This window comes from Diabrotica virgifera, chromosome 7 (assembly GCF_917563875.1).
Source record: "Diabrotica virgifera virgifera chromosome 7, PGI_DIABVI_V3a".
NCBI lineage: Eukaryota > Metazoa > Arthropoda > Insecta > Coleoptera > Chrysomelidae > Diabrotica > Diabrotica virgifera.
This window is the reverse complement of record NC_065449.1, coordinates 162,791,657-162,813,728: the sequence shown is the minus strand read 5'-3', so window position 1 is coordinate 162,813,728 and position 22,072 is coordinate 162,791,657. Positions and strand designations below refer to the sequence as shown.

Below are 22,072 nucleotides of genomic sequence, written 5' to 3'. Positions count from 1 at the left end.
ACCCTTGACCACTGACGTGGATGTTTTAGGACGTAGACTCTGAGATGAGGTATGTCATACCGTTGCCCATTTTCCTCTTTGTTTTCAATATGATATTGTCTTATATCACTGTACTTATTTGCTTTTGACATAAACTACGGAATGATTCTTCACACTGCTGTAGAATAAAATACTGCACCAAATAAAATAAACTTTATTTTTTTCAAGAAAATTATGAACGCATGCACAATATTAAAAAAATAGTGGAATTCTTACAAAGTCCTTTATAAACTGAATTACAAAAAAACTTGAGTTGTTAACTAAAAAATAGTAAAATAATGTTGAAAGCTGTTGAAAGTAAAGGATTGTCTTGCTGCCATACTAACAGCGAAAGGATACATTGAACTGCTTTCAATGATAGAAACGCAAACATTGACATGCTGTACGTGATACCGCAAGAATACTTTACGTCAACGTAGCTCCAAGACTCAACCATTTACCATTACACACCACTTGAAGGTATACATATTATGTGTTCTATAAAACACGTTTTACAACAAAATATATTTTCGGCGCGGTATGGCATACCGCATGTCAGTGTGGTTAAGGGTAACAAACTTTTTATCAAGCAGTTTATGTTAAATTTAGGTACCTTGCAATTAAGACTTCTTTGTGCACATCTCCATCTAATACCACCACACTTTTTATTTTTGTGTACAGTATACATATAACCCCTATGTATAATCTTTTGACCACCTTTATTTGAGCGTATATATTCTATTTCTTCCATATTCTCGGGTATTAGGTGATTATTATAAAAAATTTTAACAAACTTTTGTGAACCACAGGAATTATAGATAAAAGATGTAAAAATTGTGACATTTAACTTTAAATCAGAAATATATAAATTGTTTAATTGTAAACTATCCGAATATTCATAAGAATATTTTCAACCGGTTAATACTGAAACAATCTTTTTATAAACGGAATTTAGGTAACACTCAATTTATTTTTGGACCACTTGGGTACCAATGCTAAAAATACTTGAGCGCAATCTAAGCTTTAAAAAATATTTCTCCTATTTATAGGATAAATAATAATATATATCTCCTATGAATATTACAATTTTACCAAAAAGGGCTTTATGCCTCAGAGGAATATTTCTTTTATATTTCCCACTCCCACAGCCTATTTTTGTGTTCTAATGTTGGCTATAGTTTTTCAGTTCGAAATTGGCACTACTGCGCAAATTACGAAATGTCAATTTTGTTATAACCTTAAATGTAAACTAAATATTTATTGTAAAAATTGTATATTTAAATATTTAATTTAACAATGGCAGATACTCTACCCTCTGCCATTGAACAGGAATTGTTAGGTATTAAAAATCTTCTCTGGGGCAACGAAATTAAACTAGACATTTTTAAAAGATGGTCACAAGGTAATTGATAGAAATATTTTTATTTGATGCTTTAGTCAAGTTTATTTCTTTTTGTTATATATCATAACGTTTAATATATTTGTAGGCTTTTACTTTAGCAAGAATGAACAAAGTGCTTTAGAACAAACAGAGGGAGGGCCTTGTGCAATAATAGCTCCTGTTCAGGCATTTATACTCAAAAACCTTTTATTAGACTACAAAGATCTTTCATTTCGAGAAAAGGTATTATCTTTATATTGGAAATAAAGTTATGTACATATACAATATTGTAGTGTAGTTAAGGTAGATATAGTACATAGTTATTTATTTCAAGGGTTGAAAGATAATGTTGTAACCCACAAGATATTTTTATTAACATATTCGCTACCAAGTGACTCATATATGAGTCACATTGATCTTTCCCATAGAACAGTGTCTCACCTGTGAGCCGATGTCGTTTGCTTCTTAAGTCAAAGGGGTATGATGTCTTTCAACGCCATCGGCACAGGAACATAAATTACTTTAGTATTTTGTCAGCCTCAAGCAAACGATGTCTTTTGAGTCATTCATGCAGAAAGGCTAACATAAGTTCTGGGTTTCTGCGATTCAATCAAAGAAGATAGTTTAAAATGTCTTCTACCTTCATTACTAGGAGACCAGTATTTTATTTTTTTATCAATGGGCAAGCCCAGTTACAATTGAATCGATTATTGTTGAAAGGGAGTAAGTGCCATTTTATACTTTTCAAGTTACTGTTAAAAATCCTCTCTTTCGTTATCCGCGTCATTTGGTGTTGAAAGGAAGCAAACACTGATGCACTGCGTGGATATAGTTTATACTGCGAAACTGCATTTAACACCAAATGACATGCTTATAGAAAGAGAGAAGGTTTTTATGCTATAATTCGAAAAGTTAAAAATGGTGCTTACCCCCTTTCAACAATAAACGATTCAATTAATGTTAAACTATAAATTCATAACAGTATCTATATATCTATGGTTACAATACAAAAGGTTATCTGACTATAAAATCCCTGAGATGTTGAATTGCTTAATAAAAAAATAACCTTAAAATTGTTGTAAATTGTAAACAACTGAAATTGTTGTAACCTGCATGGGACATACTACAGACTCAACTGATAAAATGTTGTATCACACTTACAACCTTTTACTTGTCATAATCTACAAGTCATGTGGAGTACATCAAATAAAAACATTAAATTAACAATAATTGCAGCCATATCTGGGTTACAATATTGTTCCAGTTAAAATAAAAATGAACAAAAAGTTTATCTGGTGCTGAAACCGAAACCCTGTGTAGGGATTTTGAGGGTTACAACCTTTTATCTTTCAACCTTCGATCTAGTACATAGTTATTTATATATTTTTTTTAGGTTAATTTAGAGCTCCAAAATCACAGTTTGGTATCAGCTCTCTGTGAAATATTGAGACAATGTAATATCCGGAAGTATTATGTAGTATATTTAAACAGTGAATTTAGTGCAGCAGTCAACCAAGCAGAACTAAAATGTGAAGCAGAGTCAAGTAAAGCTGTAGAAAATTTAGAAATAGATCCTGCTAGGTTTCATGATGGCCTCAAAGTACATAGTTATCAGTGCCTAGATGAAGTTAAAAACTATTATTGTGAGAACATCACAAAATTAAGAGCACAGTATGGCATTTTATTGTTTTTATATTCTGTAATAGCTTCAAAGGTAAGTATGTATAAAGCTGATTACAGACTATGGATGTATTTGCAATGCATGATTTGCGGACAGTTGATGAATAGTGTTTAGGTACTTGTTTGTTAAAAATCAATTTGTAAATACGCTCAACTCCCGATTAACCGAGATAAAGTAGGGTTAAGGCTTCCCGGATATGTAAAATCGCGGTTAATCCACAAAATACTATAAATTTAACAGGAAAGGGTATTAAAATGCAAAACACTATTAAATGGTGTAATTAACTTATTTATATTGCATTAAAACATACCTGAATGTTGTATTTGACAAGAATCACATGAATAACACACATACATATTGTAACACAATAAAATACATTACTGTAAATACCAAGAATATGAACAATAACAGTACATACTTTCAAATATGTAAAAAAAATATTTACAAGGTACAAACTAGCGTGAATTACTTTGTTTGAAAATAATCCGTAACAGTTTTCTGTTTTTGAATAGAGAAACATCTCTTTTTGATTCTACTTCTCATGTTTCATAACACAATTTTGTTTGCGATTGGAGCATCTTCTTGACTCTCAACATACTCAAGCAGCTGTTCCACACTCGCAAATGCAGCACTGCGTGACACAGTTGTTTGTTGTTGATTGCGTGACTCCCCCTCCTCATCACTTTCACTCTCGTCCTCCCCAACTCCACCTGTTATCTTGTTTACAATCTGCTCATCTGTCAGTCGCTCATACCCTTGATCTTCCGCATCACAATCCAACCACTGCAGTATATTTTCTCCGTCCACTTCCTCTCCTCCTGGCACATCTTTTATAGCTTCAGTGATATTTTTAACAACAAAATCAGTCTCATATCAAATCCTAGAAAGTCATCGTCTTCACAAATGTCGGGCATGATTTTTTTCTAAGATCGTATGATAGTAAGCGGTTTGGTTTTTTCCCAAACAGATCGTACTTCGTAGTTGGCATCTAAGATTGTGAAGTCCTTCCAAAAGCTCTTGAGGTCGTTCCCTTCTTCTATTCTTTTCTGAAGGATAGCTGAGCGATAGTTACGTTTCAGAGAAGAAATAACGCCTTGGTCCATTGGTTGTATCATTGCCGTAACATTGGGAGGCATATATTTCATGAAGATTTTTCCATCAGGTGATCTTAACCCTTAAACGCCCAAGGGTGGGTAAAAAATGTCCACCTAATGCGTATGCCCTTGTAACATATTTATTATATGTTTAAAAATTTTCCAAAAATGATTTATTGTTAAAAAGACAGCCTTTTATCGAATGTTAAAGTGGTTCTACCGATATTTTTGAAAATAGAAATATTCTCTTGAGTTAAATATGGGTGGGCATAAAAAGTACACCCTTGGTAAAACTTGTTACTAAAGGTTTCTATATAATTTCTCGTTGGTAGGAACATAATCCATATAATTATCGACGTATAATTACATAATCGACATAACTATCCGCCAATGAGGAGGCTGAAAGGAATGTGGAGAAAATCGACAAATCTGAATTATTGGCTTTTACTGGTATGTTAATTTTGATGTACATTGTAATTTTGTTGTTAGGTTTCTAAATTGTTTATATTAATATTTTAGAAGATGTTGTGTTTATTGAGCATAAGATTCTTAAGTTTAATCGATTTCCAAAAACTCTCAATAAATATATTAGCTATTTTCGAGGTGGACATTTTTTACCCACCCTTGGGCGTATATGGAACCTAAAAAAGGCGTTTAAGGGTTAAAGTTGTTGCACTAGGATGGGAAGGTGTGTTGTCCAAGAGAAGTGCAGCTTTCTGAGGAATACCATTAGCTTTTAAGTGTTTTTTTACCTCCGGTACAAATTTGGAGTCAAACCAAGATTTAAATATTTCGCAATTCATCCAAGCAGCCTTTTAATGAAAATAGTCTACCGGTAAATTTTTGGCCTCAGTGCCCTTAAAAGATCTAGGTTTCTTTGCTTTTACGATCACAAGTAAGGGCAATTTATGTTTCCCAGTTGCGTTAGCGCAGGTCATAATTGTTATGCGCTCTTTCGAAGCTTTGTATCCCGGTGTATTACGCTCCTTTTTAAATGCTAGAGTCCTGGTGGGTAGACATTTCCAGTACAAACCCGATTCATCTGCGTTGTAAATTTGTTCATGCAATAGTCCCTCGTCCTCCACAAATTTTTGAAATTCCGCTTTAAACTGATTAGCAGCGTCAATGTCACCACTTAAAATTTCTCCTTTTGTAGAAACATCCTGGCTTCCGTGTCTCTGTTTGAATCGCGTGAACCAACCAGATGATGCGTCGAAGTCCCCTTCCATGCCTACAGCTTCAAAAAAAACTTTGCTTTCGTCATGCAAATCGGTCCTGACACCGGAGTTCCCTGTGCGCGTTGCTGCGAAAACCACTCCAACATGCACTGATCAAGTTCGTCAAACTTTGATTTTTTCATGGTTTTCCGATTGGCCATTCCAAAATTCGTGTCCGAGGAACATGCAAAAGTTACGAGTTTATCTTTATTTTTTAAAATATCACGCACTGTGCTATCGCCAACATTGTACTGGTTACACATCTGTTTAACCGTGGATCCACGTTCAATATTTTGAACAATGTCCAACTTTTGTTGGATCGTCAAAACAACACGTTTACGCTTAGTAGCGGTAGCCATCGTACGCACACTTTGTGTCACACTCCACTGCTGTACTGATTGTGGGGTGGGCAGGGCGCGCGGGTGAGAGTGTGTCGACGTATCGGGAGGGATATGAGGGGAGGGGTCTATGACCTTGAGAGGGCCCGGCTGCCGGCTGGAGATGAGTGACTCGCCTCCTGAGCTTCACAGGACCGTCTCCAACTGCATTTAATTTTACGTATTTTTTCTGAAACGCGTCCCGGTTAAGCCGCATCACGGTTATTCCGATTACGGTTAATCGGGAGTTGAGAGTAACATGATTCATATGTGCATAGTAATTCGCTCTTGTGAGCGGTAAATTAACAAACATCAAAGATTGTGTATCAACACGAACCACAGATTTGCTGAAGTTCAGGCTGTGTTCACTAGTTTGTTTTATCCGTATTTTCCATTTGTTTACAATCTTCCTCTTTTGAGCTATGATTACAAAAATAGCATTAGCTATTGCCACATCACTCACTCTTTATAGATTTTATGTACATATTTCTGCTCTTTTCAGAGCAGAAATATGTATATACAATTTAAAAATAATAATCTTTCTAATAAATAATTCTAATAAATTTCTGTGAACTAATTTGAAATTGCTATGAACATGGATAAATTAGGCATCGCGCATACGAATCGTAAACAAATCCACAGTCTGTATGCTATATTGGCGAATTACTATGAACTACAATGAACTGGATGAATCACATCGCACATCACAAATTGGGAAGATATGCATAGTCTGTAGCCAGCTTAACAACGATAACTAGATATCACTAATTTTAATCACATACTCACTCATTACAATGCAATTTTATTAATGTTTTTCCTGTGCTACTTTTTATTCTTCTAAGGTCTTAGAATTTCCAAAGTAATGAACCATATTCTTGTTATGCTCTTTAGATTTTGACATTATGAATGCCATTTCCTATCTATATGCATGATCAAATCAATTTCATTTTCTCTTTCTTTATCTTGTGGTTATTATTGTTTTCACCCATTTTACAATATTAAAATGTGAAAACCTTGAATTTTCCATGTCTGTCTGTCCATCTGTCTGTCAGTCTGCAAACTCCTCCGTTATTATATCAGATCGAATGACAAATATGGTGTCGAATGGGAGCTTATGACCCAAAGATGGTATTAAGGGTGAGAAAATTGACTTCAGACTTCCAGTTCCAGAGTTGCAACCAGAGATATTGTTTACAGTGGCTGAAATAGCTCAAGCAATATATTATTTGACACACCTTAGCAAGAGGAGAACAAATATATACTTCGTGTTTTTATATCACCTCTAGTTAAAAAGTTGTAACTGGAGGTGCACATTATAGTCACAGAAATAGTACATTTTTGTTACATCCATCGATGCATATTAAAAAGTAATATTAAGTAATGAGTAATATGACCCTTATGCACGCCAATGGTGAATATAAAATTCTTAATTGTATGTCAAAGATTAGATAAAGATAGATCTTTATTTGAAATAGGCAAAACCTAATATACATAAATTAAAACAAATATGTATTACAATATGAACTTATGCTATACGCTGTGAGCTCGTACGTAGAGGGGATATTTATAAATTCGCGAGCGCCAGTAGTGGCAAGTCTGTAAACGTTTACCGGAAATTTGACATAAATGTCAAAGTGATTAATTTAAAATTAAAATTAAAAACATTAATTATAAAAAATATTAGTTGGTCAAAGCTGTGGTATATATTTTTACCTTAAATATACTTACGTTTTAAATACTGAATTTAAGGTTTTGTTAATGTTCCGTGATAAGTAATTATAAATTAATCTAATAATCTTAGCGCCATCTACACGATAATTGTGAAAGTATCAGAAGTAAGAAATTAATATTTCATCAATAGAACGTCAAAATGATTAGCAAAATCTTAAAAAATCTATTACAATTTAATTACTTTTTAGCGTTGTAAATATTAAGCGATAACAATTAAATAATAAATTTAAAAATTATCGGTGAAAGTTGAATTAGTAATCCGCCAGGAGCGACACCAGCGAAGCTCAGAGCGTATACATAAAAAGTTATTTGTCACAGGTAATCACAATGTTCAATAAAATCATAGGTTAATATCGCTCCCCGACTTCGTTAGTGCCATAACCCTAAAAAAATGGAAAATTGTTTTTTGGCCTAATATGCTGATTTAGGTGTTATCTTCATTGTGCAATAATTTCATATAATTTAGTTATCTTAAAATCAAGATATTGCGCATGTATCGTTATGACGTTTTCCGGTTTTGGCGCTCCCAGCGACAGCAATACCGCCACAAGACAGTTTGGGTCACGCTGTGGTCGAGAGTAGATGTGTGGTAAGTAGATTTCATTTTTCAATATTGCCCTAACATTATAACCAAGAAAAATTACTCAAGTAAAACTTCTCTAGTGCCCTAACCTGTGATATGGCAGTAATTCAAATTGGAATTGTGGGTTTGTGTGATACACACAACGTTGCTGACTGCCCTAATCTGTGTTATGGCTGTAATGCGAACTTGATTAGAAATAGATTTCCGATGGTAGATCATTTGCAATACTGTTCCATTATGTGCTAGAGCGTTATTGAAGAATAACCCTAATTGATCTATGCTGGCATAAGACGCTATTACTTATTATTATTAGTCGTTTAAAAGTAGTATTTAAGAGATTTAAAGCGAATTTGTAGCATCTTTTTTTAAATCTTGAAACTGAGTTTTTAATAGCTGTATATAGCTTAATAGTCCAGAAAGCCACTGCGCACCCGCTAGGAAAAATATTCCGATTCGCGTTTTTTGCACAGTCTTACTCAAAAAGGACCCCTTTTAACAAATTTGCATGTTGCCAAGACCAAAAGTGGGTCAAAAAATTTTTAAACGTTTTTTTTTTGTTTTTTTTCTAAAATTATTTTTTTTTGCATGGAACAAAGTTTTTTGGGTTTTTTTGGATCATTCCAAACAGAAAAGGTCTTTAGTGACTTTTCTGTAAAGTTGATAGTTTTTGACATATAAGCGATTAAAAATTGCGAAATCGGCCATTTTTAACCCTCAAAAACTATGTGAAAAACTGAAAATTTCAATGTTGCCAAGGTAGGTAGATATTCTTTAAACATCGATTGATGAAATCCCGAAGAGTTTTTTGCAATACAATATTCAAAACTCCTTTGTTTTTTAATTGCAGTACGGTGCAAACGAAATGAATAAATTCGTTATTTCGTAAACCGGCGACTTTAAGAAAAAATCCCGAAACAGGTAGATTTTTATTTGTAAGTTATGATATTGTGGCATATATGGTATACTAGTGACGTCATCCATCTGGGCGTCATGACGTAATCGATGATTTTTTTTAATGAGAATAGGGGTCGTGTGTTAGCTCATTTCAAAGGTTCTTCAATTCTCTATTCAGTAATATAAACATTTACATAATTATTTATACAGGGTGTCCAAAAAATTTTTATTAAATTAAATTATTTGACAAAAAAAGAAGAATGTATGTAATTTATTTAATTCAAAATACATTTTACTGCTTTCACAAATCAGAAAACAAAGTTTATTTCACAAATAAACATTGCTTTTCGCTTAAATTAAATATTCAAACTTCCAAGAGGCAGGTGGCTGGCGGGAGCTGGGTTGAACATTGAATTTGTGAAATAAACATTTTTTAGTTTTGGGGTAACAGTAAAATGTATTTTGAATTACATAAATTACATACATTCTTCTTCTTTTTTAAATAATTTAATTAAAAACCTTTTTTGTATACCCTGTATAAATAATTATCTAAATGTTTATATTACTGAATAGAGAATTGAAGAACCTTTCAAATGAGCTAGCACACGACCCGACCCCTATTCTCATTTAAAAAAATCATCGATTACATCATCACGCCCAGATGGATGACGTCACTAGTATACCATATATGCCACAATATCATAACATAAAAATAAAAATCGACCTGTTTCGGGATTTTTCCTTAAGTCGCCGGTTTACGAAATAACGAATCTATTCCTTTCATTTGCACTATACTGTACATATACACATGCAACGGTGGAAAATAGTGTCGCGCAAGCTTGATTAGCAATTAAAAACAAAGGAGTTTTGAATCTTGTATTGCGAAAAACTCTTCGGGATTTCATCAATCGATGTTTAAAGAATATCTACCTACCTTGGAAACATTCAAATTTTTAGTTTTTCACATAGTTTTTGAGGGTTAAAAATGGCCGATTTCGCAATTTTTCAATTTTTAATCGCTTATATGTCAAAAACTATCAACTTTAGAGAAAAGTCACTAAAGACCTTTTCTGTTTGGATTGATCCAAAAAACCTAAAAAAACTTTGTTCCTTGCAAAAAAATAATTTTAGGAAAAAACAAAAAAAAAACGTTAAAAAATTTTTTACCCACTTTTGGTCCTGGCAACATGCAAATTTGTTAAAAGGGGTCCATTTTGAGTAAGATTGTGCAAAAAATCCGAATCGGAATATTTTTCCTAGCGGATGCGCAGTGGCTTTCTGGACTATAATATGGAGTTGGCCCTTCATTGTTCGGAGTCAGAATTTCATTTTGACACATTGCTATTCCTTTAGCACAATGAATACCAATTCAAGAGCCGCCTTGATGCTGCGCCTAGTTCTGCGCCGGCTGCGCCGAATAGAATACCTCACCAATATGTGACTCTAATTAGAGAAGGAAAGAAGACCGGAAAATCATTTGAAGTGAAAGAAATATCTCATTCAGATTTTTACGATTTCAAGGCACTCCAAAAACAAATGGGTGCCAACTTTGATGTTGATGAAGCTGGCCAGAAGCATAAGCTTACTGAAATCAAGATTGCAAGGTACGAAAGGCCGGACTACTACTTAATAGCTACTTCGTACGAAGACATAGATGAAATGAAAAAAGTTTTCTTCAAACAGCGACAAAGCAACAAAAAACCTGTCAAATTATTACTGATGCATGCCTACAAGAAAAAAAAAATGATATTGACGAAACGAAAAAGCGTGATATTGAAGACTTGCTTAGTCAGCGAGTCATTTCCGAAGCTTATGGTTCCATGTTAAGAACCATTTTAAAGTCATGAATGATCTTATCATTTTAAACAATTACAGTGTTTAGTTTTTTTAGAATAATATCCTCATTTGAATATTTATAAAATGACAAATTTAGTTTATTAAATACAGTACAATATATTGACCAATATTTTACAATTTTGCAGTTTTATTTCGTTTATAGTTAAAAAAAACGATGTCTATCTCAATGAATTAAGAGGAAACAGTAGCGATCAACAGGTAGCGAAAACGCGTTCTAAGATTGCGGCTGTAATTTTGAATATTTTTTCGAGATATTTGGCACACGTATTCGTAATATAATAAAGAATGGCGGTACAGAGCCCTATTTGAAAAATATGTTAATATGTGGAAATTACTCTGTAATTAAAAACAATATTAAAAAAACGAGCCTGTACCGCCATTAAGAAGAACAAAAAAATACACTTTCTTCAAATAAACTTTTTTATCCGATGCCTAGATTTTGTGTCATTTTGGAACTACTAATGAAATAAAAAAAATTAGTAGTTCCAAAATGATACAAAATCTAGGCATCGGATAAAAAAGTGTATTTGAAGAAAGTATATTTTTTTGTTCTTCTTAATGGCGGTACAGGCTCGTTTTTTTAATATTGTATTTAATTACAGAGTAATTTCCACGTATTAATATATTTTTCAAATTGGGCTCTGTACCGCCATTCTTTATTATATTACGAATACGTGTGCCAAATATCTCGAAAAAATATTCAAAATTACAGCCGCAATCTTGGAACGCGTTTTTGCTACCTGTTGATCGCTACTGTATCACCTTAATACAGGTTTTACTAGAATTTTGTTATAGGGCAGAATATGGTTAACTTAGATACTGTAGTTCCAGAGAAAAAAAATGAAAAGTTCACATAAAACCTTGTTTTTACTCTCCTGAAAATTTGCGATTTCGGGGTTATGGCACTAACGAATAGCCCGATCAAAGAACAATCTGACCCAAAAAAAAATAAAGGAAGGATGAAAATTTGGGAATAGGTAGTTGAAATTGTCTATTATTATATAATAAAAAGTTTACAATTCTACATCCCCTCCATTTTACAAAAATGGAGGGGAAAACCCCCCTCGAAAGTGAAAAATATACATTCAAAATAAGTCCGGAGTTGGATAAAATGCCTAATTCTAAGCAACTTTTGTTCTATAGAGTTTTTTCCTTAAGTCAATACTTTTCGAGTTATTTGCAAGTGACTATGTTCATTTTTAACAGAAAAAAAAACATGTTTTTGGACGGTTTTTCGGAGATAACTCAAAAAGTAAGTATTTCAGCGAAAAAAATATTCTTAGCAAAAATATAGCTCATAAAAAACTGAAAAAAATGGTGTATGCCTGAGGTATGTAGACCCAGTAGAAGCAGACTTATAGCTAATGAAAAGTAGGTTTTTCTTCATCAAATTCCAAATCGAATATTTCACTGTGAAATAACCCAAAAACGAAGCACTTTTCGGGGAAAATTCATATTAACTTTTTTAAAGTGTTTAAAAAAGGTTTATTTTTGTTTTTTAAAAAAACTTGTAACATTAAAAGTAAGTGAGTTGCGCTCAAAATATTGTTGGTCCCTTTTATTTTTTGGTAAAAAAATCGCGAAAATCACTTCCTAATTAGCATCACAAATAAATTTTATCATTACCACTTCACAAGTTACTTTACTTATGTATTATTTATATGATCTGTAAGTTAAAATGGCTTGAACGAGTAACTAATCACGAGTTTAGGCAAAAATTCCATTTTTTTTTCAAATTAAAAAAAATGTTTTATTTTATACCCAATTTTTTTTTTAAAGTGAGCACTTTGAACCAATGAAACTTATAGATAATATAAACAATAGATAAGTAAAGTAACTTGTGAAGCGGTAACGATTAATTTTATTTGGGAAGCTAATTAGGGGGTGATCTTCGCGATTTTTGTACCAAAAAATAAAAGAGACCAACAAATATTTTGAGCGTAACTCACTTATTTTTATTGTTAGAAGTTTTTTGAAAAAACAAAAATAAACCTTTTTTTAAACACTTTAAAAAAGTTGTAATGAATTTTCCCCGAAAAATGCTCTGTTTTTGGTTATTTCACATTGAAATATTCGATTTGGAATTTGACGAAGAAGAACCTACTTTTCATTAGCTACAATTCTGCTTCTACTGGGTCTGCAGACCTCACGCGTACACCATTTTTTTCAATTTTTTAAAAGCTATATTTTACTAAGAATATTTTTTCGCTAGATTACTTACTTTTCGAGTTATCTGCGAAAAACCGTCCAAAAACATGTTTTTTTTTTGTTAAAAATGAACATATTCACTCGCAAATAACTCGAAAAGTATTGACTTAGTGAAAAAACTCTATAGAGGAAAAGTTGCTTAGAGTTAGTCATTTTATCCAATTCCGGGCCTATTTTGAACGTATATTTTTTCACTCCTGAGAAAATATTTTTTAACCCGTATTTCCCAATTTTTATAAATTGGAGGGGATGTAGAATTGTAAACTTTTTCTTATATAATAATAGACAATTTCAACTACCTATTCGCAAAAACCAACAAATAGGTACATCATATAAAAAAGGCAGATGGCATACATTGAAAAAAGACAACTCTAAAATTTTCAATACTAAAGCTATTTTGCAGTCATATTTTCACAGATCTTTTATATATTTCCTCAATTCACTTTTAAATCTTAAAAATGACTTACAATCTTTCAAATGCATGGGCAGTTCATTATATTCTTGAAAACTTTTACATAATAAAATGACATTGAATTAGTTAGATTAACTCTGTTTACATAAATGTTGTTTGTATTTCTTGTGTTATGGTCATGTATGTCACTATGAAAACAAATAAACTGGTGAAAATAAGGTGGAGCTAAGCAGTTAATTATTTTATAAAAGACTAAGTTTTCAATCTAATAGCATATAAAATAACATTAAAAAAAATTACTCTACATCCCACCAGATTAAAAACAATGGGAACCTTCTCTGGTTGAACTCTCTGATTGAACTAGAATATGATGCGGCTGTAGTTTCGTGTTGCAACGAAATTGAAATGGTTATTACTTTTTGAATTATTTTATAAATTAACAACATTGTAAAATAGTACAGTCTCTTTTACTGAAAACCACTGAATAACTACATCTGCGAGAATGCGCAATAACTACCTCTTAAAAGTTAATTTCATTTGCATATCTCAACCGGTTTTAGAGCAATAAATAAATCATCAGTTTGTAAGAACAAATTCAACATCCCGTATCTCGGAAACGAAGCATTTGCGCACATATGTTTATAAAGCAGTCATTATTTTTTCATGCAGAATACCCCTTAAAGTTTGTCGCATTTATTTAGAAACACCCCGTATTGATGGAGAACATGGCTAGTTGTTAAAAGTACAGCTGGTTCCAAAAAAAACTGATACGACTCTTAAAGCGTATTTTGTAGAAAATTGAGCAGTGTATTTTGAAGGATATATTATTTACATACTGTCACTGTCAAATCTTAAAATGTGTCAGATAACTTATTCTGTTCAACCCGTTGGTTCAACCTCAAAAAATGGCTCCACGTGCTAGCAAAGAACTAAAAGCAAGAATTGTAACGAAATTAGAAGATGGTTGGTCACTATCTGCCGTAGCGAACCATTTTAACGTAAACAGAACAACAGTTTTTAATATTAATAAAATATGGAGAGAATAAGGAACTCTCGAAAGAAACCAAGGTTCTGGAAGACCAAAAATATCTACCGCTCATGAAGATCGTACGCTTTTGGAGAGATTAGAAGAGAATCCTTTTGAAGATGCGAAAACTGCAAGAATTATGTCACAGTTTCCGGGAAGAAAGACAACTTGGCGCAGAATTAAAGCATCTCGTCTTAAGCGCTGGTTTCCTCGAAAGCGGTGCCGACAAACTGCGACCCTAACACTGCGATGAATTACGTCATAAAAAACTGTACCACGCAAAATAATAGCGGTGGTTTCCAAGGATGCGTTGGAAGCCACCGCTTGCTGAGTTTGCACATTCCATTGCCGCAGTTAAGAACCTTGAATTTTTCACCGTAATCTGACGTAATTCATCGCAGTGCTACGGTCGCAGCTTGTCGGTGCCGCTTTCGAGGAAACCAGCGCTTTAGGTACCGAACTGCCGAAAAAAAAACAAGCTTAATATTTCTATTAATATTTCTTAATATTCGTTGTTCAAGTTGTTCGTTGCCTGTTTGTTTATTTTATTATTTGTCTGCCATAATAAATATAGTATAATGTCAGACCAATCAAATACACTGCTCAAAATGATCAAATCTTACTAAGAGTCGTATCAGTTTTTTAGAAACCAGCTGTACCTAATTTTTTTAGTATCCAACATAAGTGAATGAATCAAAACACAGAATGTTAAGAAAACCTGCGAATATAGTTGGGTTTTAATTTCAGTATTTTATAAATGCTAGAATATTCCACAGGTTGTGGTGGTGTGAACTTTGAGAAACAACACAGTTTAATTGGTACACTTGGTATACAGAGCTGTTGTAAGTACCGACAAAAAGTACTGAAGTCTTAAGTACCAGTACTTATTCCGAGTGGAACTAAGTATAAGTACCAGTACCAAGAATAAATAAGTACTTAAGTATTTCGGTTAAGTAGTACTTGAAAACAGTAAATTTAAGTACTAAGTATTAAGTAACCGATTTGTGTACCTACTTAAGTACCTACATTTAAAATATTTGGAGCTTAAATATCGAGTTCAAGTACAAGTACTGACACATTATTTGTTCTAAGTACTTGTGTAAAAGTGAAGAAACTCGTATAACAGGAACATTTCATTAAGATTCAGGATTAGAACACATAAATATTAGATATTTGCAGTACGTTGTATGAAATGGAGAGCTGGATGTTTAAGGGGGAAGTCTACTGTGACAAGGGAAAAAACAGGCCGATTTTCCGGATTTTTTTTCTAACGAAATACAGTAGAACCCCGCAAATCCGAACCAACTGAAAGTGAAAAAAATTCTAAAAATTCAAAATAAAAATTTAAAAACATGTTTATTATAATATGTACAGAGAACCAGAAAATTTAACAATGTAAAATTAATAGGAATTTGGACATGTGAAATTTATTAAAAATAAATACACATAGTACATACATACTTATAAAAACTTAAACACAATCAATAAAGGAATGTGCATAATACGCATTTCCCATGGTATACTATGAACGAAAACATTGAAAAAGATAAGAAACATAGTGTAATCAATATCCAGATTACAAATTAAATGAATCATTTACTGTTCTTACGATGTCAGTTGGACCAGTATAAAAACAAAATTCGACACCGATTGTCGGCGCCGTTTGTAAAACATATGCGGCGCAATAGAAATTAATGAGTAAACTTTTATTTTTAAATTATGGTTCAATATTATTTGTTAAACAGTAATAATGTTGTTAATTGTTCACATTTCTTTATGAAATTGGCACCAAAGATAATTAAAAATACATAATACAAATGAAATTTAACGTGCTTATTAATTTGCGAACTAAAGAAATAAGACTACACTTTGAATATACACATAAAATACTTACATGAAAACGAACAATTCGTCTTCCAGTCGAATTGTCTTAATTCATGACTAATGGAGAGATCACTTTTACTACTGTACATGGGACATATTTTTGACAAGTTGAAATATATCACTATCCGTGTGTTCAGAACTTGATTCGACACTTGTGTTTATAACTACCACACCAATATTGGAAAAGAAGTGAAAGGCGCAATTTACATAACAGTTATCAGACCAATAATGACATAAATACGCGGCAGAAACACGACTTGATACAAAAAGGACAGAAAGAATGTTAGAAACAGCAGAAAATCGATGGGTTATGGGAAGAGCTAGAAGTGCAGATATACGACAGATATGCAAGGTGGACAACATTAATAACTGGGTAAAAAGCAGAAGAGTATAATGGAACAACTACATGAGCCAAATGACAAAAAACAAAATAGTAAGGACGGCGAGAGACGGTTCCCCAATAGGAAGACGATCAGTTAGGTCTGTATCCCGCGTATGAAAAAAAAAGTTGATTAATAGTAAGCTGAAAACTTGTTAATAGCTTAAACGGTGTCTAGTCGGATAAACTGTGATATATGAGAACACTGTAACAGGGGCAGTTTTAATTGTGGAACAGGTTAAAAATTTGGAACGGTCAGACTTACACTCTCCAAACAGAGATTAAACTCTCATGCAATAATCGGACTGCTATTTATCACCTGTCATAATTCCTGTCATTTGACATATTCTACATGTTCCACTCATTAAAACGCCCATATTGGCGCCCAATAGTAGGCTGATTTTTGCATGAGAGTTTAATCTCTGTTCGGAGAGTTTAAGTCTGTTCTGTCGGACAAAATACATGTGCCGTTTTCGTGGTCTGGCCGTTCCAAATTTTTAACCTGTTCCACAAATAAAACTTCCCCTGTTCCAGTGTTCCCATATATCAAAGTTTCTCCAACTAGACATCCTTAAGCTATTAAAAAATTTTCAGCTTGCTATTAATCAACTTTTTTTTCATACGCGGGATCCAAACCTAAGTGGGAAGACCACGAAAACGATGGAATGACAACTTACTGGAGGCACATTGAAAAACAGACAGAGTCATGTCTACACAAGAAGAAGAAGAAGGAAAATAAGAAGAAGACATTAATATTGGTGACAAAGCAAGATAATATTTTTATTTTACTTGAACATGAGCTACACAATTTTTCCAAATGTCACTTTTGACTTGTAAGTATATATACAGTGAGCACGTAAAGGTTGGAATAAATTCATTTTCTCGAGAATGGACGATTTTGGAAAAAAATATCGAAACAGGTCAATTTTTATTTTTAAATTACGACTTTTTGGCACATATATCTTACTAGTGACGTCACCCGTCTGGGCGTGATGACGTCATCGATCATTTTTTTAAATGAGAATAGGGGTCGTGTGATAGCTCATTTGAAAGGTAATTCAATTCTCTATTCAGTAATATAAACAATAACATAATTATTTTTACAGGGTGTCCAAAAAAAAATTTTTTTGATTACATTTATTGACAAAAAGAAGAATGTATGTAATTTATTTATTTCAAAATACATTTTACTGCTTTCAGAAAACAGAAAAAAATGTTTATTTGAAAAATAATCATGGCCTTTCGCTTCAACTAATGTTCAAATTGTCACGGGGCTGGTGAGTGGCTGTTTAATATTGAATTTAAACAAAAAACAATATTTATTTGCCAATTAAACATTTTTTCCTGTTTTCTGTTAACAGTAAAAGTTATTTTGAATTAAATAAATTACACACATTCTTCTTTTTATGTCAACAAAGTTATTCCAAAAAAGTTTTTTTTGGACACCCTGTATAAATATTTATGTTAATGTTTATATTACTGAATAGAGAATTGAATTACCTTTCAAATGAGCTATCACACGACCCCTATTCTCATTTAAAAAAATCATCGATGTCGTCATCACGCCCAGATGGGTGACGTCACTAGTATAATATATATGCCAAAAAGTCGTAATTTAAAAATAAAAATTGACCTATTTCAGGATTTTTTACCAAAATTGTCCATTCTCGAGAAAATGAATTTATTCCAACCTTTACGTGCTCACTGTATATTGTATTAAAACAGAAAATAGTGAAGAATTACAAAGAATGATGGAAGCACTAGATAGTGAATCGACAAAGATGGGACTGAACGTCGCTTACAGTAAAACAAAAGCCATGACCAATCAACAAGGAGAACCAATAATTACAGTGGCACAAACAAGAATAAAGCAAGTAAAAGAGATATTCTAGGACAAATCACTAAATTAAATAAAAAAAATCAGACCGAAGAAATAAAAAAAATAATAAGATTGGCCTGGGCATCACTCGGGAAACTGTCTTTTATCTTAAAGAAAAATAATACCCCCAATACCTAAAATCAAGAGTCTTAAATCAATGTACACTCCCTCTCCTCATATATGGCTCTTAGACATGGACTCATACAAAGGAAAATATGGAAAAAATAAAAATATGAAACATGAAAAATTCCATTAATTACATTATCCAATCAGCGGACTGAGCAAATTGACGTCATTAAATCTCGCATAATATATGGGACATCCTGTATAAACAATACAGTTATTAAAATTTAAAATTGATCATTAAAAGTATATAATACTTACAAATGCAATTTAATGTGCTTATTCGTTTTTTAAGTACTAAAGAAATGAGACAAAAAATGTATTATAAAAATAAAATAATTGTAAGTTATGACGACGACACTGTTTATATAGTGTTTATATTGCTTGCCGCCTTTGAAACATGAGAAGGTATTTTGACCAGATAACGATATGATTTGAGCCTAAGCACTTCCGAACAATTTGACCAATTACTCTTCAGTATTGCCCAATAAGATACGTTAGAAAGTAATAAGCCACACCCGCGTCCATGTGGACTAATACAAGGAGTGATCAATTTTGAAGCCAGCAAATGTTTATATGGTTTATCTTTATTTCTATGCTCTTCGTAGAATTACTGACCGGACCCCAAAAATGCTTCTGGTCCAACTGACATCGTAAGAACATGGCCGAATTCCCATGTCCCGTGACGAAACAAAACTACTGGCGTTAGTGATTTAATATTTCAGTGATCTAAAGATTTTTCAGCTTTAGAATATTGGAGGATTGGAGGCATAAACGTGCGGATAAAGTTTCATAAAGGGATCGGTGGTAGACCATATCTTTTAAAAATCATCTTCCTTAGCTTCTTAGGCTAACTTTCGGATAATCCGAACTTTTCGGAATCCGAACAGGCTGTCCCCCCAATTAGTTCGGATTTGCGGGGTTCTACTGTATTCAAAATTGCCGTCGTGGCACTGCTTCAAGCGCAGGTCCGTTGTTTAGATGCCCAAACGGTGTACATGAAATCTCACGTCTGGGTGATCTGAAACAAAAATCAAAATATGGTTATCATCTACATAGTATCATCTACAAATTTTGGCGCCAAAAAAAATTCTTGAAATTATTTTCTATTTTTTTGCCCAAATTTGATGTTATTATTGTTTATAACAATTAAACAAAAACGATATCAAAAAAATTCTCCGTCAGACGAGAGTCAATACTATGTAGATGATAACCATATTTTGTTTTTTGTTTCAGATCACCCAGACGTGAGATTTCATGTACACCGTTTGAGCACCTAAAAAAACGGACCTGCGCTTGAATGAGTACCACGACGGCAATTTTGATTATTTCGATTTGAATTTCTTTTTACAAATACTTAATATATAATATAGATGACACGATGACAGTTTAATTTAATTTAATGTACGAGTCATATTTTGTTAGAAAAAAAAAATCCGGAAAATCGGCATGCTCGGCAATCGGCAAGCCCTTAAAACAGGAACATGTAAATAAATTGCAATAATTTTGTCAAAACTAAAATAAATGAAGATACTCAGAGTAACGGGAAAATATCTTTTCTGTTGTCGCTTCCCGTCCGTGCGGTTCAGGATTTCACGAATAATTTAAGAAAATACTTGTCGAAACATTATTACCAGACCACATACCACAATAAATCGAAAACATTTAAGAATATTTGCAGTAATCCGTAATACTTAAGACCTTTTTGTGAAGGGTTTAAGTACATTTCGAGTACCTAAGTACTTTTCTAGTACTTAAGTACATTTCGAGTACTTAAATACTTTTAGAGTACTTAAGTACTTTTTTGTTTTTTAAATTGCAAGTAAAAATATACTTAAAACAAATTTAAGTACTAAGTAGGTACAAGTATTTGTCGGAATACTCGGAATACTAAAAGTTCAAGTATCGGTACACATATTTTTTAAAGTACTTTCAAATGAAACTTTTAAAATGTCTCCCGGGCCGAAAGACTATACCCCGTAATAGTAATAGTAAATTGTCTTACTTGGGTGTACATGCGAACAATTTGTGCCCAGTAAAATATGTTACGAAATTTTTAAAGAAATATGGTCCATAATATTAAGTCATAACAAGGGTCCAGATAAAAAATGAAATTCAGAAATTCGATCAAGAATAGAGTAATCAAGAGCAGCCTTTTTGAAGATGAGGGAATTTCTGAGTAACCAAAGATTCAATCTGCAAATCCGATATCGGATGGTAATATGTTATGTCCACTCTATTCTTCTTTATTGGATTATTAATGCTGATTTAATGAGAAAGCTGGAAGCATTTGAGATGTGGCTTCTTAGGACAATTTTCAAAGATCACCATGGACCGATCATATTACTAACGAAATGATATTGCACATAATGGGAAGGAACACAGAACTTTTGATCATCATTTAAAGAGGAAAGACAGCATATTTGGGGCACATACTTAGAAATGATAAGTACGAGTTATTTCAGCTGATTATGAAGGGTAAAATCGAAGGAAAAAGGGCCCTGGTAGAAACAAATACCCTGGCTGAAAAATATTCGCGCCTGGACCGGGTTAAACACACAGACCATTTTAAGAAAAGCAGAAGATATAAATTCATTACTTAGATGAACACTACGAACACTAATACTGTTGATTTCAATAAATTCGCATAAAAGAGATTAAGAGCGTAGGCGCAAAATTTCGGGCCAATGCTTTTTAAATGCATTCATTTTTTTCGAATCCTGAGAAAACTAATAAATATTTTTGAAAAATGTAAACGCAGAATGAAAGATTACATTATTACCGATGCCGAAAGTCCCTTAGCATAAACAAAAAGATTATTTTGTGAATGAAATATTTAAAATTAAAAATCATACTAAATTTTCTCTTTTTTTCACCCCTGTTACCTATTAAAATTAAAAAAATTTAGAAGTTTTTAGGGACTTTCGGCCCTTGGTATTTAATAATGTAATCTTTCAATCTGCGTTTAAATTTTTCAAATATATGTACTCATTAGTTTTCTCAGGATTCGAAAAAAATAAATGCATTTAAAAAGCATTGGTCCGAAATTTTGCGCCTACGGTCCTAAATTCTTGCGGGATTTTTCAACGGGCCAGATAAAATAAGTAAAAGGGCCTGATCCGGTAATCAATACTGCAGCTCTGCCGGTACACCGTGACAATTTACCTGTCTAGCAACAATATTATTACAGCGATATTGTTATAGAATAAGGCTATAACATATTTTAAAAAATCACTTAAATCGGACAACAGGTTTAGGAAATTCGAGACATAAAAAATGACCCATTTTGTGGGTATTTTATGGATTCTGCTATTTTTTAATTTATAT

The 22,072-nt window shown here is 32.7% G+C and overlaps 2 protein-coding genes across 2 annotated transcripts in view; one reads left to right on the top strand and one right to left on the bottom strand.

Annotated features, from left to right (window-relative positions):
• LOC114335421 (microtubule-associated protein 1B) overlaps positions 1-955 on the bottom strand; it is a 90,003-nt gene extending 89,048 nt beyond the window's left edge. The window contains exon 1 of the mRNA XM_028285657.2: positions 632-955. Coding sequence (XP_028141458.2) covers positions 632-769 — 138 coding nt within the window. The 5' untranslated portion in view covers positions 770-955. The remainder of the gene's footprint in view (positions 1-631) is intronic.
• Positions 956-1,147: 192 nt separating this feature from the next.
• The window catches only part of LOC114335422 (ubiquitin carboxyl-terminal hydrolase MINDY-3 homolog), a 70,240-nt gene continuing 49,315 nt past the window's right edge, over positions 1,148-22,072 (top strand). Inside the window, exons 1-3 of the mRNA XM_028285662.2 lie at positions 1,148-1,420; positions 1,506-1,642; positions 2,793-3,113. Coding sequence (XP_028141463.1) covers positions 1,315-1,420; positions 1,506-1,642; positions 2,793-3,113 — 564 coding nt within the window. The 5' untranslated portion in view covers positions 1,148-1,314. The remainder of the gene's footprint in view (positions 1,421-1,505; positions 1,643-2,792; positions 3,114-22,072) is intronic.